Source organism: Plectropomus leopardus, chromosome 9 (assembly GCF_026936395.1).
Source record: "Plectropomus leopardus strain MGB_pleo_1.0 chromosome 9, ASM2693639v1, whole genome shotgun sequence".
Lineage (NCBI taxonomy): Eukaryota > Metazoa > Chordata > Actinopteri > Perciformes > Serranidae > Plectropomus > Plectropomus leopardus.
In genome coordinates this window covers 896,299-915,000 of record NC_142184.1, presented here as the reverse complement: position 1 = coordinate 915,000, position 18,702 = coordinate 896,299, and the positions used below count along the sequence as shown (strand labels likewise).

General features: G+C 39.6%; 1 protein-coding gene across 1 annotated transcript in view; it reads left to right on the top strand.

Moving 5' to 3' along the window:
- Positions 1-18,702, top strand: part of plxna3 (plexin A3) — a 144,169-nt gene that overhangs the window by 111,676 nt on the left and 13,791 nt on the right. The window contains exons 15-23 of the mRNA XM_088081562.1: positions 523-713; positions 829-977; positions 1,122-1,242; positions 13,705-13,841; positions 13,960-14,130; positions 14,261-14,354; positions 14,855-14,974; positions 16,254-16,373; positions 17,662-17,805. Of these exons, the coding sequence (XP_087937688.1) occupies positions 523-713; positions 829-977; positions 1,122-1,242; positions 13,705-13,841; positions 13,960-14,130; positions 14,261-14,354; positions 14,855-14,974; positions 16,254-16,373; positions 17,662-17,805 (1,247 nt within the window). The remainder of the gene's footprint in view (positions 1-522; positions 714-828; positions 978-1,121; positions 1,243-13,704; positions 13,842-13,959; positions 14,131-14,260; positions 14,355-14,854; positions 14,975-16,253; positions 16,374-17,661; positions 17,806-18,702) is intronic.

Genomic DNA, 18,702 nt, shown 5'->3' with positions numbered 1-18,702 from the left:
GTTTATTCACAAAGCGCTTCTGACAGACATCAATCACAAAGTGCTTCACAAGGGCGAGAGTTAGTTAGGTCTTTATTTGAAACGTCAAATAAAATATAAGCAAGAAAAACAACAGCAGGCAAATTCAGTAAACACACTAAAGTATTTCATGTTCCAAAAGGAGCAGGAGGAAGTAAAAACGGATCAAATCCTACCCCCTTTTTCAAATTTTATAAAGAAGAAATAAATAAAACAAATAAAAGAAAGAAAGCACAGAAGATGAGACCATGTCATTAAAATATTATATATATATATATATATATATATATATATATATATATATATATATGAAGTGTATGTATGTAAAGTAAAATGTCAAATTTGAATTGGGATTCAGAGAATGAATTGATGCTGGCTGCAGTGGTGGAGCCGTCGCGTCGCTCCTGATATTATAGTGTGTTTGAGGTGACTTTTCTCTGCCTGCTGTGTCCTGTTTGTCTCGTCTTCGTGGACGTAACGTGGGTCACGTCTTGTGTCCGTCAGCGCTGCTGTATAAGTGCGAGGCTCAGCGCTCCAGCTGCGGTCAGTGTCTCAAAGCGCCGTCGGCCTTCGAGTGCGGCTGGTGCACCGAAACCAGGAAGTGTCTCCTGCGGCAGCACTGTCCGTCCGCCGAGCAGAACTGGATGCACCACGGCCGGCACAACCTGCGCTGCAGCCACCCGCGCATCACCAGGGTAGGGAATCGAACCCGCGACCTCCTCATCATTCGGCATCGCTCACAGCGATCTGTTTTTGTTTTGTCTTCAATCAGTAATACCTGATGTGTTGATTTTGGCTCCTCCCCCTCAGATCGACCCTCTCACGGGCCCTCGGGAGGGCGGGACGCGGGTGACGATCGAGGGCGAGAACCTGGGTCTGCAGGTGAAGGAGATCGCTCACGTCCAGGTGGCCGGCGTGCGCTGTAACCCCGTCCCCTCACAGTACATCAGCGCCGAGAGGTCGGTCACAGCTGTGAGCGTGCCCGTGTGAACACGTGACGTGTCAGAGGCGTGTGCTGACTGTGTGTGTGTGTGTGTGTGTGTGTGTGTGTGTGTGTGTGTGTGTGTGTGTCTGTCTGTCTCTCTCTCTCTCGCTCTCTGCAGGATCGTGTGCGACATGGCCGAAGCTCTGCTCCCTCACTCGCCGGGCGGTCCGGTGGAGCTCTGCATCGGCGTCTGCAGCGCCGAGTATCGGACGCTGTCCACTCAGACCTACTCCTTCGTGGTGAGTCGGCGTGTCCAGTGTCCAGTGCGTGTCTCTGTCTTTGCACTGTGTGCAGACGGAGACACGCACTGGACACGTGACGGAAACTAACGACCACAACAATCAGAAACAACAGAATAAACAAAAAAGAAACAAAAAGTCATTTAGAATCATAACAACATATTTGTTTTTAAAGATATTTTCATTTCAGAAAAAACTGAGCATAATTGAAAGTTTATTGAACATTTAGTCGAATATTAAAGAAATTCTTGAGAATTTATTTCAAAGCTTTTTTTATAAACATACAACACATAAACACAGGCAGCAGCGTTGTTAGGCCTCCCCTAATTCCTCTGGAAAATGATTTGTTCAAACCATCAGAGATTTTAAAGTAATTACATTTCTGTTTGTACAGTTCTGGCTATTAAAAAAGAAAAAGTGTAAAAAAAAAAAAAAAAGGTAATTTTTTTTTTTTTAATACTCTTTTTATTAGGAATTTTTATGGTACATATGTTCATTAACATAACCAAAGTCTAATACATCCATTCTGTTAATTAACATTTCACATTGCAGAATGTTTGTAGTACCATGAACAATACAGAAATGAATGAATAGTCCTTTCACCATAATAACTGAGATGAGTCTTTAAGAGTACATAATAGGAACTATTCTCCCTAGAACAGGGTTATATAACTGGTGGGGTATACCTTTAAGTTTCTCAAGAAAACTTTTACTACACAGGTAAGAAGGATCAAACAAACACACACAAAGAAAGGAATATGAAAGTACATACAACATATCATTAAATAAATGATGGCCGTACCTGTGTAACTAATCTAATCCATCTCTCCCATCTTTTTAAAAACACATCTTGTTGCAATTTTATGGCAAAGGTTATTCTTTCCATCTTGAATATATCATATACTATGTCAAACCACTCATCCATTGTAGGTCTCTCTGGTTTCAACCACTTCCTTGTAATAGTTTTCCTACAGGCGGCACTTAGAATTTGAAATAAATATTTATCCTTAGAAGTGACATTTTCCCCTGGTAGGGCGCCTAAGTATAAAGATACAAACTTAAATGGAATGTCTATCTGGAATACTTTCTTCAAAAATGTATACACCTCCTGCAAAAAGGGGAGCTATATTGAACATGACCAAAATATGTGAAAATGATTAGCCTCCAGGGATCCGCACGGTCTCCAACATACAGAAGAATTGGTATAATTTCTTTTTTGAACTGGAGTGATAAAAATCCTAATAAGGTTTTTCCAGCAAAACTCTCTCCATTGTATTGAATTTGAAGTTTTCCACTGAATCTCACATAGCTGTTCCCAAGTTTCTTCATTTAGAACTAAGTTCCCTTCCATTTCCCATTTTCTGTTTTACATGGAGTGAGCTACCTTTCATTTGTTGCAGACCCCTATAGAGCCTTGAAACAGTTTTTTGGTTTGAGCCTGAGATGTATGCGCTTATGAAGACTTTTAAAAAAAATATTGTCCCGGTGCTCTTGTTTGATCTCCTTCAAAATGTTCTCAATATAGTGACGAACTTGAAGAAATCTATAAAAATCATCATTATTCAAGCTATATTGTGTCCTTAGGTTTTAAAAATTGTTCACTGTCCCCTTATTCAAAAATGTGCAATATGCTGTCAATCCACGAGTTACCCATCCTTTAAACCTTGCGTCCCAGTTTTTAGGTAGGAAGTCTGGATCAAAAGCGCACCATCTCAACACTTTGATCCCCTCCTTAAGATTGTTTTGAGCTGTTACCTTATTCCACCATTTAAGTGGCAAACGAATCCAATGGTTTCCCGACTCAATTAACTTATCCATCAACCCTTTATCTCCTATTGCCGCTTGGATCGGGAACTCTCCTGTTATAGTCCCCTCAAGCTCCTTCCATCTAGCGTTATATTCTGGATTACACCAGCATACTAATGATCTCAATTGGGCTGCTATGAAATAGTCCTTTAAACATGGGAGCGCGACCCCCCCCTTATTCTTTGCCAATTGTAAACTCTGGTATCTGATTCTTGGTCTGTGCCCCTGCCAAATGTACCGTGAGATAAGTTTATCCCATTCCTGAAACTGCTGGTCAGATATATCTAGTGGAAGGGACTGAAAGAGATAGAACAATCTCGGCAGGATAACCATTTTGATTGATTCAATACGAGATCCAAAATTAAAAAAGGGTATTAAATCCCATCTCCTTATATCTTCCCTTATCTTGTTGTTCAAGGGGAGAACATTTAGTGAAGACAGTTGTGACAGATCAGCTGGTAAATTTACACCCAGATATCTCATGGATTCGGCTTCCCACTCAATATTGTACCTTTTCCTCACATTTTCTGAGGGGCTGTAGTTAAAACTAAGAATCTGAGTCTTTGAGACATTCAACTTATAACGAGAGAACGATCCATAGTGTTCCAAAAGTGAAAATAGCTGTACTAGAGATTGTTCTGGGCTGGATAATTGTATCAATATATCATCTGCAAACAAGGAGATCTTTTGCTCTCCTCCCTTTATACATATTCCTTTAATATTTGTATTCTGAATAATCGATTGACTCAGGGGTTCAATAAAAATTGTAAATAAGAGGAGGCTGATTGGGCAGCCCTGCCTTGTTCCGCGTTCCAGTGAGAAGGGGTTTGAAACTGCTCCATTCATTTTAATTCTTGCCCTTGGGTTATCATAAAGAGCCTGTATTGTCTTAATAAAGGAAAACCAAACTCCTCCAAAACCCTAAACAAAAAGGACCAGTTTACACAATCAAAAGCTTTTTCAGCGTCCAGCCCCACTAATACCGCTTCTAAATTATTATCTGTTATATGGCTTATTACATGCAAGGTCCGTCTAATGTTATCTTGAGTTTGTCTCTGACGCACAAACCCTGTCTGATCAAGGCTTATGATTTGTGGTAACAGTCCCTCTATTCGCTTGGCTAGTATATGTGTAAAGATCTTATAGTCCTGATTTAACACACTTATTGGTCTATAATTGCTACATTCGAGTTTATCCTTCCCCTCCTTTGGAATCAGCGAAATTACTGCTTCCCTCCAAGAAGGCGGTATCTCATTCTTTTTAAGGACCCAATTAAAGGTGGACTGCAACACAGGGATCAAGGCACCCCCCATCTCCCTGTACCACTGTGATGGAAACCCATCTGGGCCAGGTGCCTTACCTGATTTGAGATGGGTTATAGCTGCTTTAATTTCTTTCTCTGTGACTTCTACTGCAAGTTGGTTACTCTGATCAGCAGTCAATTTAGGAAGACGAGTCTTCTCTAAGAATTCTTCCATTTTTACTCTGTCAACCTGAGGTTGCGAGTATAGTCTCTGAAAATACTATTCTATACTATAGACTATACTAGTCTCGAAACTATTTTGTATGTCTTTTAATTTATAGTGTATCAAATTAGTCATTGGGTTTTTAATTTTATGGATTGAGTTTTCCGCCTGTTGCTTCTTCAGATTGTAAGATAACAATTTGCTAGCTTTGCCTCCCCCTTCATAATATTTCTGTTTTGTAAATATTAATTTTTTTCTGTATATCCTTTGTATAGATCTCATTTATTTCATTCCTTTTCTTCCTAAGTGCATCTTTAGTTTCCTGGTCATTTGTGTCTTTATGTTTTTGTTCCAGCTGTTTCAGTTCTGCTTGTAGTTGATCTAGTTCTTTTTGTTTAGCTCTCTTTAAATGAGAACTGTATCCAATTATTTTTCCTCTTAGCACTGCTTTACATGCATCCCATAATATTGGAGGTGTAACCTCTCCATTTTCATTCTGATCCAAAAACTCAGTAATATCTTTTTTAATTTGTTCCTTCATGTTATTCAATATGTGAGTGTTTAATCTCCATAATGTGTTTCTCCGACATCGTTCGAGATGCAGTTTTAAATACACAGGGCTGTGGTCCGAAAGGTCCATAATCCCTATGTCGCAGTCGTCCACCCTATGTAAATCTTTACCAAACATTAGAAAATAGTCAATCCTTGAATATACCAAATGTGGATTAGAGAAATATGTATAGTCTCTCTTCAGAGGATTTATCTCCCTCCAAACATCTATTAAACCGATATCTTTCATAGCCAAATTGATCCCTTTGTTCAAGTGATTGGGCTGAGTATCATGTACTTTTGAAGAGTCAAGTTTAGGGTTTAATCTAATATTGAAATCCCCACCACAAATTAGAACACCTTGAGATTCTGCTATGATCAAATCGAATATTTGTCTGAAAAAACTCCAATCAGAATTAGGGGGGGCATAAATATTCAGAAAAGTTATCAATGAGCCACATAAATTCCCTCTGACAAAAACATATCTCCCCTCTGTATCCTTCTTCTCAAATATGGGCTCAAAACTAATTTTTGTAGATATCAATATTGCCACCCCCCTCCTATAGCCAGCTGCATATGATGATGAAAACTGATACTTAAAGCCCATTCTTTTTAATTTAACATGCTCTGTATCTGATAGATGTGTTTCTTGCAAAAAAGCCACCTCAACTTGATCTCTTTTCAGTTTGGTCAATATCTTACTTCTCTTGATAGGGTTGACTAGACCATTCACATTATAAGTTGCTATTTTAACTGCTTGCATTTAGTGTCCTATAATAAATGGGAGGAAAAAAGAAAACAAGGAGGATCCTTCATACCCATAAGAGTATTCACCTATAACTAAATATATCACAGGTAACACCCCCAAAGCTGCTAAGAACGGCAGCAAAACATGTAGAAACAACACAACAAAAACAATAACACCTGAAAAACAAACTTCCAATGGTGAGGTCTTCATTTCGATCCTTATTAAGCCCTGTTGGTGAGAGGGCTTTGAGGGAAATCCTCTCCCACCCGCCAGTGTGTGAGGGCCCTCAGTCACGTGCACCACACTGTGCATGTTATTGTTCATCTGTCTATATGCCCGAGGAAAATCCGTATCCTGACCATTATAGTCTCCTTAGTTCTAGCCTATACAATGTTCCTCTGATGTACAGTTTTTTTTGTTTTTTGTTTGTTTTTTTCAGTCTGTTCTCCCTGCTGCGGACTGGTTCCCCGGCCCCCCTCTTTGAAATGGGTACTACTTCTCCGGGATTTCATGACTTACAGTTCTCTTGCAGACACTGTGGATCCTGGCGTCTAAAAGCCTGCAGTCTTTCCTTATAGCCCCCCAACTCTGCCTGTTCTCTCCCGGTTTCCCGGTCTCCTGCTCGTGCGCCATGTGAACCTCTGAATCTGCTCCAATAGAGATTCACTGGGAGCCCCCTCTTTGCCATGTCCCCGGTTGCTTCCTCCGCGGATCCGTACAGCACCGTCCCCTCTGGATAGAACACTCTTAATCTGGCTGGAAAAGGAGTTTGAAATCTGATGCTTTTTTCCTTCAGTACTGATTTCGCTTCAGCATATTCCCTGCGCTTTTTCAACACATCAGGCGCGTAGTCATGATCCAAGTTGATTCTTTTCCCGTGTAGTTGAAATCCCCGCTTTTGCCAGGCCAGCCTCAGTATCTCCTCTTTCATCCTGAAACTTGACATTTTCGCCACAATGGACCTCGGTGGAGCTTCCGACGGCGGCTTTGGTGTCAGGGCGCGATGAGCCCTCTCCACCCGCAGCTCAAAGGAGTCCTGGAGACCCAGGCCCTCCATCGATGGAGATTTCTCCTCCGCTCCCTCTTTAACTCCGTGTATTCTGATGTTCTCTCTGGAGCGGCCCTCCAAGTCTGTGAGCTTTGCATCCAGGTGTATTTGAAGTTTCAGCAGCTCCGTCACCGCTTCCTACACCGCTTGTATCCGAGTTTCTGCCGCGTCGATCCTTTTCTCCGCATCCTCGATTCTTGTGTTAGTTTTGTTGATTTCTTCACGAATCTCTTTCAGCTGTTGAATGCTGTCTTTCCTGAACTCCCTTAATTCTTTCAGTTTGAGGGTCAGGCCTGTTTCTTCCGTCTGCTTTTGGCCGTGGTCTGAATCCGTGTCATTGTCCTCCATTTCGCTGCTAGCCGGAGCTAACTGGCTAACTGCTTCTCTCTCGGGTGACTCCGACTGCGTTGCCTTTTTCGACTTACTTTTAGGCATTTTCAAGACCCACAATCTTCCTCCAACTGTTCGCACTCGTTTTTAAAGTATTCGAGTTGTTGTGGGTGAACTTTAATTAAAAGTGTCGGGAGCAACTTCCGGTTAAGACGGCATAGTGGAATGCAGCGGTAGACGGTAGCTCCATACCAGTCGGTTGCAAAACTAAATAATACTCGAGATATTAATACTTCAGAGGCTGTGTTCCGTTACAATGAAAGGAGCGAAGGCAAACAGAGGACAAAAAAGTGCACAGAGAGCAGGGAATACAACGCAACCGTCGTTACAACCCTCACCCGACTCAGAAGACTCCGAGGAGGAAGAAAATGGCGACACGACAAAGCTAACTGAGAAAACTCAAGCTGGCGATATACTTCAAGAATTAACGTCTGTTACCAAAAACCTGCGGGATTTCAAACGCGAAATGCAAAATACTCTTAAAGACTTTCAAGCCGACCTCAGAAGAGACGTAAGAGAAGAGCTAACTACATTCAAAGAGGATATTAGCCAGAAGCTAACCGAAACTGCCACTACACTACAAGCTCAAGGTGAGGCTATTAGCGCAGCTGAAACACGCATATCAGACCTGGAAGCCAGCGGCCCGGTAGCGAAAGACGCCCTCCTGTTGCTTCTTAATCAACACAGTAAGATGCAAGAAAAACTGACAGACTTAGAGAATAGATCCAGAAGAAATAACATACTGCTCTACGGGGTACCAGAAAATTCAGAAGGCACTTCAGTGTTGGATTTTGTCAACAATTTGCTCACCACCGAACTTACCCTGCCAGAAGGAGTCAAATTAGAGATCCAGAGAGCACACAGAGCACAGTCGCAAAACCCCACCCAAACTCACCACCCAGGTCCATTATTGTGAACTTTTTACGATTTATCAAATCAAAGAGATGGTGCTAAAGACAGCATGGAAAAAGAAGGTGTGTGGGTGAAAACAGATTTTCTTTGACCACACTACCGAATGAAGTAATGATAAAGCCACGAGCCTATAAAGAAATCAAGAAGGCTTTAAAGGAAAAAAGGAAGACGTTTCCAGACCCCCCTCGCAAAAATCCGCATCCACTGGAGCAGTGAGACCCGGACCTACGAGAGTGCCAGGGAGGCGGCACTCGCCCTGAGGGCACACGGAATAGAAGTGGAGACTCCGAGGGACACATCGGACATGAACATGGAGGAATGCATCCGGAAAGCGTTTCCGTGGCAACGCGTGGCTTCCAGAGATGACGGAAACCAAACGGCATCACGCGCGAGGGAGAGGCTGCAGGAGTTCAGGAGAGAAACACAGCGCTGACGAGACAGATAAGTGACCATGCAGGACTGAATCAAAAAGAACTAGTAATAGGGTAGAGGTGATGGAGGTGACTGGGGTGAAAGACACACAAGGTCAATGTGCAGGAAAAAATACATTTTCAGTTTTGATTGACATAAGGGCAAAGTAATAAACCTTTTTTTATTTTTATTTTTATTTTTATTATTATTAGAATATATAATGCATTTAGTCTTAAGATGCAAGGTTTGCATTTCCTCTTTATTTATTCTCTGCCTCCTTCTTATAGACCCCCTCTAAAATATAGCCCTCTCTAACCTTACAAAACTGCTTGGTCACTACTAAAAGTACAGGAAAATGCAACCGACTGTCTGGATTACATTTGGAATAATGTTGGACATGTCTAGGAGGAATGGAAGATATCACTCCACCCCTAGGGAGGGCCCCGTCCTTTGTGGAAGGAATATCCCCCCACCCACCAACAGGGACTCAAAGGGAATAACGCTTTCCCTACTCACGGAAGAGTCTGTTCTGGTTCGTATTTCTGTTGGGACATTGTTCTGTCCCTTTTGTTTCTGTTTTGAAGACATACATACATCTGCAATAATAACTGAAGGTAGTACAGTACATGGGGAGGTTTTAAGTTACTTTACTTCTCTGGACAAATGGTGAAAATAGTTACTCTGAATGTTAACGGGATTCTTAAACCCATCTAAGAGGACCAAAATTTTAACTAAATTACAGAGAGAAAAATAGATATAGCTTTTCTGCAAGAGACGCATCTCACAGAAATAGAACATAACAAACTTAAAAGGAAAGGTTTTAAGCATGTGTTCTCATCCTCGAATAGATCAAAACACAACAGAGGTGTTGCCATTTTGATTTCAGGGAATATTGCTTATGAACACTTAACACAAATAACAAACAAGGAAGGCACTTTTATTCTGATTAAGGGCAAGATTAATGGTGTTTTAATAACTCTGTATAATGTATATGCACCACCAGGGTCACGGTGGGAACTCTATCAACAAATATTTGACAAAATAATGATGGAATCAGAGGGAATAACAATTTGTGGAGGAGACTTCAACTTAACTTTAAACCCAAACATGGACTCCTCTGGTACAAGAATGCACAAACCCAATAATGCTGCTAAAAAAATCTGCACTTTAATGACGGAGTTAGATATAGTTGATATATGGAGAGAAACAATTTGTTAACTAAGGATTACACTTACTTCTCCCCACATTCGACATATACTCAAGAATCGACTATTTCCTGATGTTTAAGAAGGATAAACAGTGGGTGGAAAATGTCAAATAGGATGTATGGATGTATCAGACACTGCCCAGTTTATTTGTCAATAAACATAGGAACTAGACATAAAGAAACACTTGAAACTGAACTCCGTATCTTAAATAAAGACACGGTAGAAACATTTAACAAACGAGATAAAGGAATACCTAAAATTTAATGATAACGGAGAGGTGTCACCGACTGTGCTTTGGGACGCATGCAAGGTAGTAATGAGAGGCAAATTAATTGCTGTGACATCCTGGCTTAAGAAACGAGGAAGGAAAATCTGATAAACTTCAGAATCTAACTTTAGAAATATTAGAACAACGACATAAAAATTCATTAAACTCAAATATAAAATAGAGATGAAAATTAAAAAATGAAATAGACGTAGATATATGCACAAGAAATCCAGAAAAATTAATGTACACCAAACAAAAAACACTATGAAGGAGGCAGTAAACATGCTCCGAATTTCGCCTTTAAATTGCGAAAACAACAAGCGGACAATACTGTTTACTCCATAAAAGACCCAGTGACTAAACAAACTTATCATGACATTGATAATATTAAAAATTGTTTTAAAATTTTTTATGAAAAACTTTACACACAACCACAGGTAGATAATGACACAAAATGGAAGATTTTCTGAAATCATTGAATCTACCAGCCCTTTCTGAAACTCAAAATAATACATTAACGCCAGCGATAACAACAGAAGAAGTCAAAAAATGCCATAGCAAGACTGAAAACAAATAAATCCCCAGGTCCTGATGGATACACAGCACAATGGTACAAAACGCGAAGAGATGTATTGACGCCTATCTTAGTGAAAACATTTAATTGGGTTTTGCAGACAAAAGAGACTCCAACTTCCTGGAGGGAAGCAACAATATCGGTTATTCCAAAACCAGGAAAGGATAAATCAGAATGCACTAATTACAGGCCAATTAGTGTACTAAACCTAGACTACAAGATGTTCACTTCTATCCTTGCTAAAAGATTTGACAAGATTCTACCACAGATCATACATTTGGATCAAACAGGGTTCATTCAAAGTAGACAAACCCAAGACAATATAAGACGTACACTACAGATTATTAGACATACTAATCAAAAAAAATCTCCAGGCTATGATAGTGAGCTTGGATTTGAGAAAAGCCTTCGATACTGTAAGATGGACCTTCCTATTCAAGGCAATGGAAAAATTTGGCTTTAATAAGACAATAATACAAACAATAGAAATACTATACAAAAACCCATCAGCACGGCTGAAGATTAATGGAGAACTCTCAGAATCATTTATACTTGAACGATCAACGAGACAAGGGTGTCCACTGAGTCCTCTTCTCTTTGTTATTTTTATCGACCTCTAGCTCAAGGAATAAGACAAAATGAAGCAATTGAGGGATAAAATGGTAGATGACCAGAAACTGGCTTATTTGCTGACGATGTATTAATATATCTGAGTAATCCGACAATCCTTACCAGCATTAATGGCATGTTTAAATGAATACGGCTCTTTCTCAGGTTATAAATTAAATGTTCAAAAAACACAGATCCTTAGTTTTAATTACAAACCTCCTGCTGATCTCCGTCAGAAATATCAGCTAAACTGGGATGAAAAATCTATAAAATACCTAGGAATTCATATCCCTAAAGATCAGTCAAGATTAGCCGAAATCAATTATAAACCTCTTATTAAGGAAATCAAGGAAGATATTCATAGATGGAGCCTGATACCATATCTAAGCCTCAGCTCACGTATCGAATCCATCAAGATGAACATCCTACCAAGGGTTTTATACCTTTTTCAGTCATTGCCCTTAGAAGCACCAGAAAAACAATTTCAAGAATGGGACAGATTATTTTCAGATATATATGGCTGGGAAAAACCCAGGATAAGTTATAAGATACTCCAACTTTCAAAAGAAAAAGGAGGACTAGCTCTCCTATTCTAAAAGATTATTACAAGGGTAGCCCAACTTAGGCCTTTAATTTGCTGGTGTACACCTAGTTACAAGGCCAGATGGAAAAATATTGAACAAAACAATGGGAAAAGGCTTCCCAGTCAGTCAAGTTACTGGGGACCCATCACTACACAAACAACTTATCGATCAAGATAATCCATGGATCACTAATTCATTAAAAGCTTCTGAGTGATGTATCAAAACAGTTCAATTTAAAAAGACGTCAAGGCCTGAAATGGTTTGCTTATGACCCACAATTCACACCTAATCAACACGACCATAGATTCAAAGAATGGACCTCCTTAGGGCTTACAACATACTATTCATTAATAAATAAAGGTGGTTAGAAGTTTCCAAGATCTCAAGGACAAATTTGGTTTACAAAACCAGGACCTATTCAGGTATATACAAATAAGAGATTATATCAGGAAAAAAATTATAAAAAATTATGAACCTGAAAATGATATCCTACAGGTATTCGTAAAAGCTTATAAAGATGAACCTAATAAGAAGATAATTTCAAAACTATACATAAGTCTTCAATCTCTTAACAAAGAAAATACATCTAATGTAAAATCAAGATGGGAAACTGAAGGCAACACCATAATTGCCCAGGAGAACTGGAAGGAAATTTTAAACAACAATGGAAAACAACAAATTCTCCGCTCTGGAGAGAATATGCATGGAAAAATGTCATTCGCTATTTCTATACTCCATATCAAAAGAGAACTTTTTCCAATCAGACAGAATGTTGGAGATGTTGTGGAAGCGAAGAGGCGAATCACTATCATATATTCTGGTGTTGCCCTGCTGTGACCCCATTTTGGTTACGGGTACATCAAACTCTAGAGACTGTGTTTTCAACAAAAATAACTTTCTGTTTCAGTTTGTTGTATTTGGTGGATCTACAGGATCTGGATTGGAGGAACAAAGATAAATATCTATTGAGAATATTACTGGTGGCTTGTAAGAAATCAATAACGAAGAAATGGCTGAAGAGGGAGGCACCTAGTGTAGATGAATGGATTGATACAGTGTACAGCATCTTTGTAATGGAAAGAATCACTTTTAATTTAAGAACACAAAAAGAGGCATTTATTGATAATTGGCAAAAATGGTGTGCATTTGTCTCTACCATAAGACCAGATTTCAAGTAATTTCAATCTGTACTATCAGAATACTTATAAGTACTCATTACTTTATTTTTATTTCTTTTTTCTTGATTTCTCAACTGGAGGTATTTACCAGTCCCCCTATGTACGCTTATACTTTTTCCCTGATACTTCTATACTCATTTATAGGTCTTCATGTTGATTGTTTGACTGTTTGTCTGTTTACATGTAAAATTAAAAACCAATAAAAAGTAAATGACAAAAAAAAAAAAAGTGTCGGGAGCGAGTTTCCTATGCTGCCATCGCTTGACTCGACGATCCGGAAGTCCCAAAGGTAAAATTTTTATAGGAAAATGTCACCAAAAACTTTGCAAGAAAAATAAAAAAGAAAAAAAGAAAAATATTTTAATGAAAAGAAATCACCCAAAATTTTCAAAGAAAAAAAATACCCAAGAATTAAATTAAAACAAATTCACCAAAAAAAAAAAAAAAATCAAAGAAAAAAAAATTGCCCAAAGTTTCAAAGAAAAAGAAGTTTCTAAAAATCACCAAAATGAATTGCAAATGTTTCATAGATGTCTAAGATTTTAATTATTATTATATTATAATGTTATAATGATTAATTCAAAGACAAATTAAACTGTGATGCAACATTGCAGAACAAAAGTGGTGCAATAACAATTTCAACAGAGTACCTCTCCTCCTCCTCCTGCTCCTCCTGCTCCCCTTTTCCTCCTCCTCCTCCTCCTGCTGCAGAGTCCCAGTTTCAGTCGGGTGCGTCCTGAGAAGGGTCCTGTTTCTGGGGGAACCAGACTTACGGTGACGGGTCGCCACCTGGACGCCGGCAGCACCGTCACCGTTTACATCGATAAGGAGGAGTGTCTGTTTGTCAAGTCAGTGATCAATAACTCCACTCTAATCAATCAATCACTCAAATAAAAATAAAGAAACTTATAAGTTATGTAAGTTATATATGATCAATAATTCTCTCACCTCCTCGTCCTCTCCCAGACGGACCAATCGGGAAATAATCTGCATAACTCCCGCCTCCCAGTCAGGCTCTGGCCCCGCCCCCATCCGTCTGATGATTGACAGGGCCGAGGTGATGAGTTCGGACACCCGATACGTTTACACCGAGGACCCGACCGTCACCAGCATCGAGCCCAACTGGACCATCCTCAAGTAAACACACCCTCATCATCCTCATCAGCCTCATCAGCCTCATCAGCACAGGATCCATCTGTAACCTGGCTGTGTGTGTGTGTGTGTGTGTGTGTGTGTGTGTGTGTGTGTGTGTGTGTGTGTGTTGCAGCGGCAGCACGGTGATCACAGTGACGGGAACAAACCTGCTGACCATCCAGGAGCCCAAAGTCAGAGCCAAATACGGCGGCGTGGAGACCAACAACGTAAGAATAACACGGGGGGTTCTCAACATGAGGTCACGACCCCTTCAGGGGGTCACGGGATGATAAACAATAATTCATCATCTTTCGTTTTTTAAGTTACAAAAAAATGAAAAGAGGGATCAAATTCTGAGCATAAACTCAGAATTCCCATGGTTAGTGTCGTAAATATTCAGAGAATTTATTTTTGAATATTGAAAAATAAAAATTCTCTGAGATTAAATTCACAAAATAATAACGAAAAATGGGAAAAATATGGGGTTTTTTGTCAAGGAACCGTATCGCCTCACTTCCTGAGTCTGAATCATCATGCGATATTCTCCCATCATTCTCAAATATCTGATAAAAAGGAAAAAAATATAACTGTCTCCCCACGGATCCTTTAAATGTAAAAAAGGCCAGCAGTTTTTATTATTAATAATGTTGGTTATGAATAATATCTAAAAGGATAAGTGTCTGTGAAATAAAGTCAGTCTAAATTTCTTCTGTGTCTCCATCTGTAGTTCTGCTCGGTGGTCAACGACAGCACTATGACCTGTTTGGCTCCTGGTTTGATTTACGGGAAACCAAACCCACCAGAGGGGGCGCTGCGGCCCGACGAGTTCGGCTTCATCTTTGACCAGGTAACACACACACACACTCTCTCTCACTCACACACACATACACTCGCTCTCTCACACACACACACACACACACACACACACACACACACACACACACACTCTCTCTCACACACACACACACACACACACACACACACACTCTCTCTCACACACACACACACACTCTCTCTCACACACACACACACACACACTCACACAGAGTAGTGTTAATCGTTGTGGTGACATCAGTAGTTTCAGCAGATTTATTGTGTCACAGTAGTTCAGAGGGTTCGAACCCGCTTTAGTTTCTGTGTTCTGTGGTGAGTTTGCGTGTTCTGTGGTGTTCTGTGGTGAGTTTGCGTGTTCTGTGGTGAGTTTGCGTGTTCTGTGGTGAGTTTGTGTGTTCTGTGGTGAGTTTGCGTGTTCTGTGGTGAGTTTGCGTGTTCTGTGGTGAGTTTCTGTGTTCTGTGGTGAGTTTGCGTGTTCTGTGGTGAGTTTCTGTGTTCTGTGGTGAGTTTCTGTGTTCTGTGGTGAGTTTCTGTGTTCTGTGGTGAGTTTCTGTGTTCTGTGGTGAGTTTGCGTGTTCCCTGCGCGTGTTAGCGTGTGTTTTCTGCAGTTGCTCCTCAGTGTGAGGAGGTGCAGGTGTTGGATAATCAGGTTAAGAGGTGAGGAGGAGCTCTGAGTGCAGAGCGCTGATTCAAAGAGCTTTACTGATTATTTACAGTCAATCAGATCATGAGCATTATTAAGGATTATTAGTTTTAATAACAAACAACCATTTATGAAAATATCAACAAATTTAAAACATTTCAAGAGAGAGCAATAATTATTAAATGAGCTAATGACTAAATAATATCACCACAAGGTAAATACAGTGAGAGGTATGGAGGAGAAATGGCCCCAAAAATTAGTAAGAAATAAATTAAAAAGTCCAAGAAAATGACCTGAAAATTTGAAAAAAGAAAGATTTAAACAAAAGTGTTTGAAAATGTACACTAATTCTGAAATAATTGTAAAATATGTAGTCATGATAATTATGAATATAGTTTTTCCTAGTTTTTTAAATCATTCTCTAAAGCCACTAATTTTCTTACAATTCATGGAACATTTCTTACCTAGTTCCTCTTTGCCTTTTTCAGTGTTTTAGTAAAAATGACACCAATATTCTCTATATGGTAAAACCCAAGAAATGTCCTAATATCTTATTCTTATTAAGTATTATTGTCAGTAATATTTTTGTATTTTTGCAGTATTATTTGCAGTATTCAGCCTCTCATGTTGTATCATTGTTCTGGTTCAGGTCTCCTCTCTGCTGGTCCTGAACTCCACCCCCTTCACGCACTACCCCAACCCGACCTTTGACCCCCTGGGGAACTCTGGGATTCTGGAGGTCAAACCGGGGTCACCCATCATCCTCAAGGTGAGTACAACAAACACAGCGAGGGCAGACATGTTGAACAATCATGTATAAAACTGAAGGACTTTGACTGTCGAACAGCTGAGTGTTTGACAGCCACAGCATTTCATCATGGCGGATCAAACAGCTGATGGTCCGACAGCAGCGCAGTGAGACAGACAGACAGAGCGCAGCTTCTCCTCACAGCACCAAAGTGTCTGAAACAGACACATCTGCAGAGGTGAAAGTGACTTCTTTAGACTCTACAGACGACTTTGTGTTAGTTTCAGCTTTAATCAGACTTTGGATTAATTATTTAGAAACAGCAGGACGCATCGCTCCGTGTCTCATCCAGCCGCTCCCACTGAGCTCTCATTATTATTACCAGGGGCAGATGTAATGTTTTGGGGGCCCAGGGCCACAAGCACATGAGCTTATTTTCAGCCTTTCTCTAACTGTGAATGTCGGCAGGCTGTTGGCAGCTATAGGAGAAGTAGGCCGACTCCGAAGTTTTTAATTCCTGAGTAAAATGATTAACAGCACAGAAGTTTGACAGAAGCTGAAGTCAGAGTCCTGCAGTCAGGAGAGGTTGGACTATTATCAGCACAATGTGCTTCAATTTACCTGAAGTTTGTTTCAGATGGAGCTTTTCATTTTTATATAATGCTCGAAAGTTTAATAAATAATAATAAATCATATGTTTATTACACTCCAACACACCATGGTCACAAAAAAGAGCAAAAGGCAAAATAATCGTTCTTTAATCGTAATCGAAGTAAAATGTTCAGTTAATGGTGATATTGATTTTATGTATGAGGCTCGGACCTTTGCTGGGAGGACATTTTAGTACCTGGACCTCTGTGAGTTTTAGTAGAATAGGTCCTCCAGCTGGTGATGCTGTTCTACAGTATATTTGTCATGTTCAATGTCTGACAGAAAATAAATATTTAAACCAAAATTAACCTGATGATATCTTCATATCTCACTGAGGAGTCAAAGGAACCTTTAAGCTCGACAGAAATACTGATTTGATGTATATCGTGATATATCGATATTGACTGCTATGAAAAAAATATCGTAATAAGACTTTATTCCATATCGCCCAGCCCTAGTGTATAATACAATATAATACAATACAATACAATGTGGTATAATGTGGGCCATTCTGCAGAGTGGGTGCTTTTACTTTTGGTACTTTAATAAAATTTTGGTGCTTCATCTTTTTACTGAAGTAAAACTTTTACTTATAACAGAGTATTTCTACCCTGCAGTATAGTTACTCCAGTAATCAGAGTACTTGCTGTGATTACAGGGTAAGAACCTGATCCCTCCGGCTCCCGGTAACAACCGTCTGAACTACACGGTCCTGATCGGAGAGTCTCCGTGTCTTCTGACCGTGTCAGAGAACCAGCTGCTCTGTGATTCGCCAGATCTCACCGGAGAGCAGCGCGTCCTGGTGAGTGACATCACGCCTTTTTCACCTTTCTTCAACACCTGAACATGATTGATTTAACAAAAAAAACTTTAAACATTATCCAGAAAGCTGTAAGTGGAGTTTGAAGTGAATAAACTTCCATCATGCTGCACTTTTATGGACGTTTAAACAGCTTCAAAACCAAAGGAGCGTCTTCGCTCCGACATCAGAAGAGGCAGATATTAACGCTGACGGTTTTAACGCGCCTTTCATTCTTCGTTTTTGATAACAAATATTGCAAGATGCAGGACGCATAATTTCAATATCAAATACTACAAAGACATAGACCAAAACCAGCAACAACAGATGCAATAAAACCATAAATAAAAGGACATTAAATAAAACATACATTTTCTGTAAAATACACTGTGGATATGTTTACATGTAGTTTTATATATATATATATATATATATATATATATGTGTCTGTATAGTGTATAGCTTATACAGCTTTTAATAACTGATGGAGAAGAGGTGGGATTTAATAAGTTTGCACTTCTTCCCGCCCCTCTTTAGATACGTTTAGATAGCGTGTTTGTGTATGTCTACTTTTTTTCTTTACTTTTTTTTTTACGTTTGAAATACATTTCAAATTCATTTTTTTTCAATAAAATAAATAAAAAAGAATAAAAAGACGACATCACATAAAATCAAGTCAGTTAAATAAGAATTGATCATTCAAATTAAACACATCACATTTCATAGCACAAGATTAAAATCAGAAAGACGAGAGTGTAAAAAGAGGAGAGGAGGTAAAGAGAGGAGGTGTTTATAAAGGTGAAGGTCATTAAGTGCAGCTGCAGGGAATCATGGGTAATTGGTCTGATGCCACAGATCAGAGGGTCTCACACACACACACACACACACACACACACACAC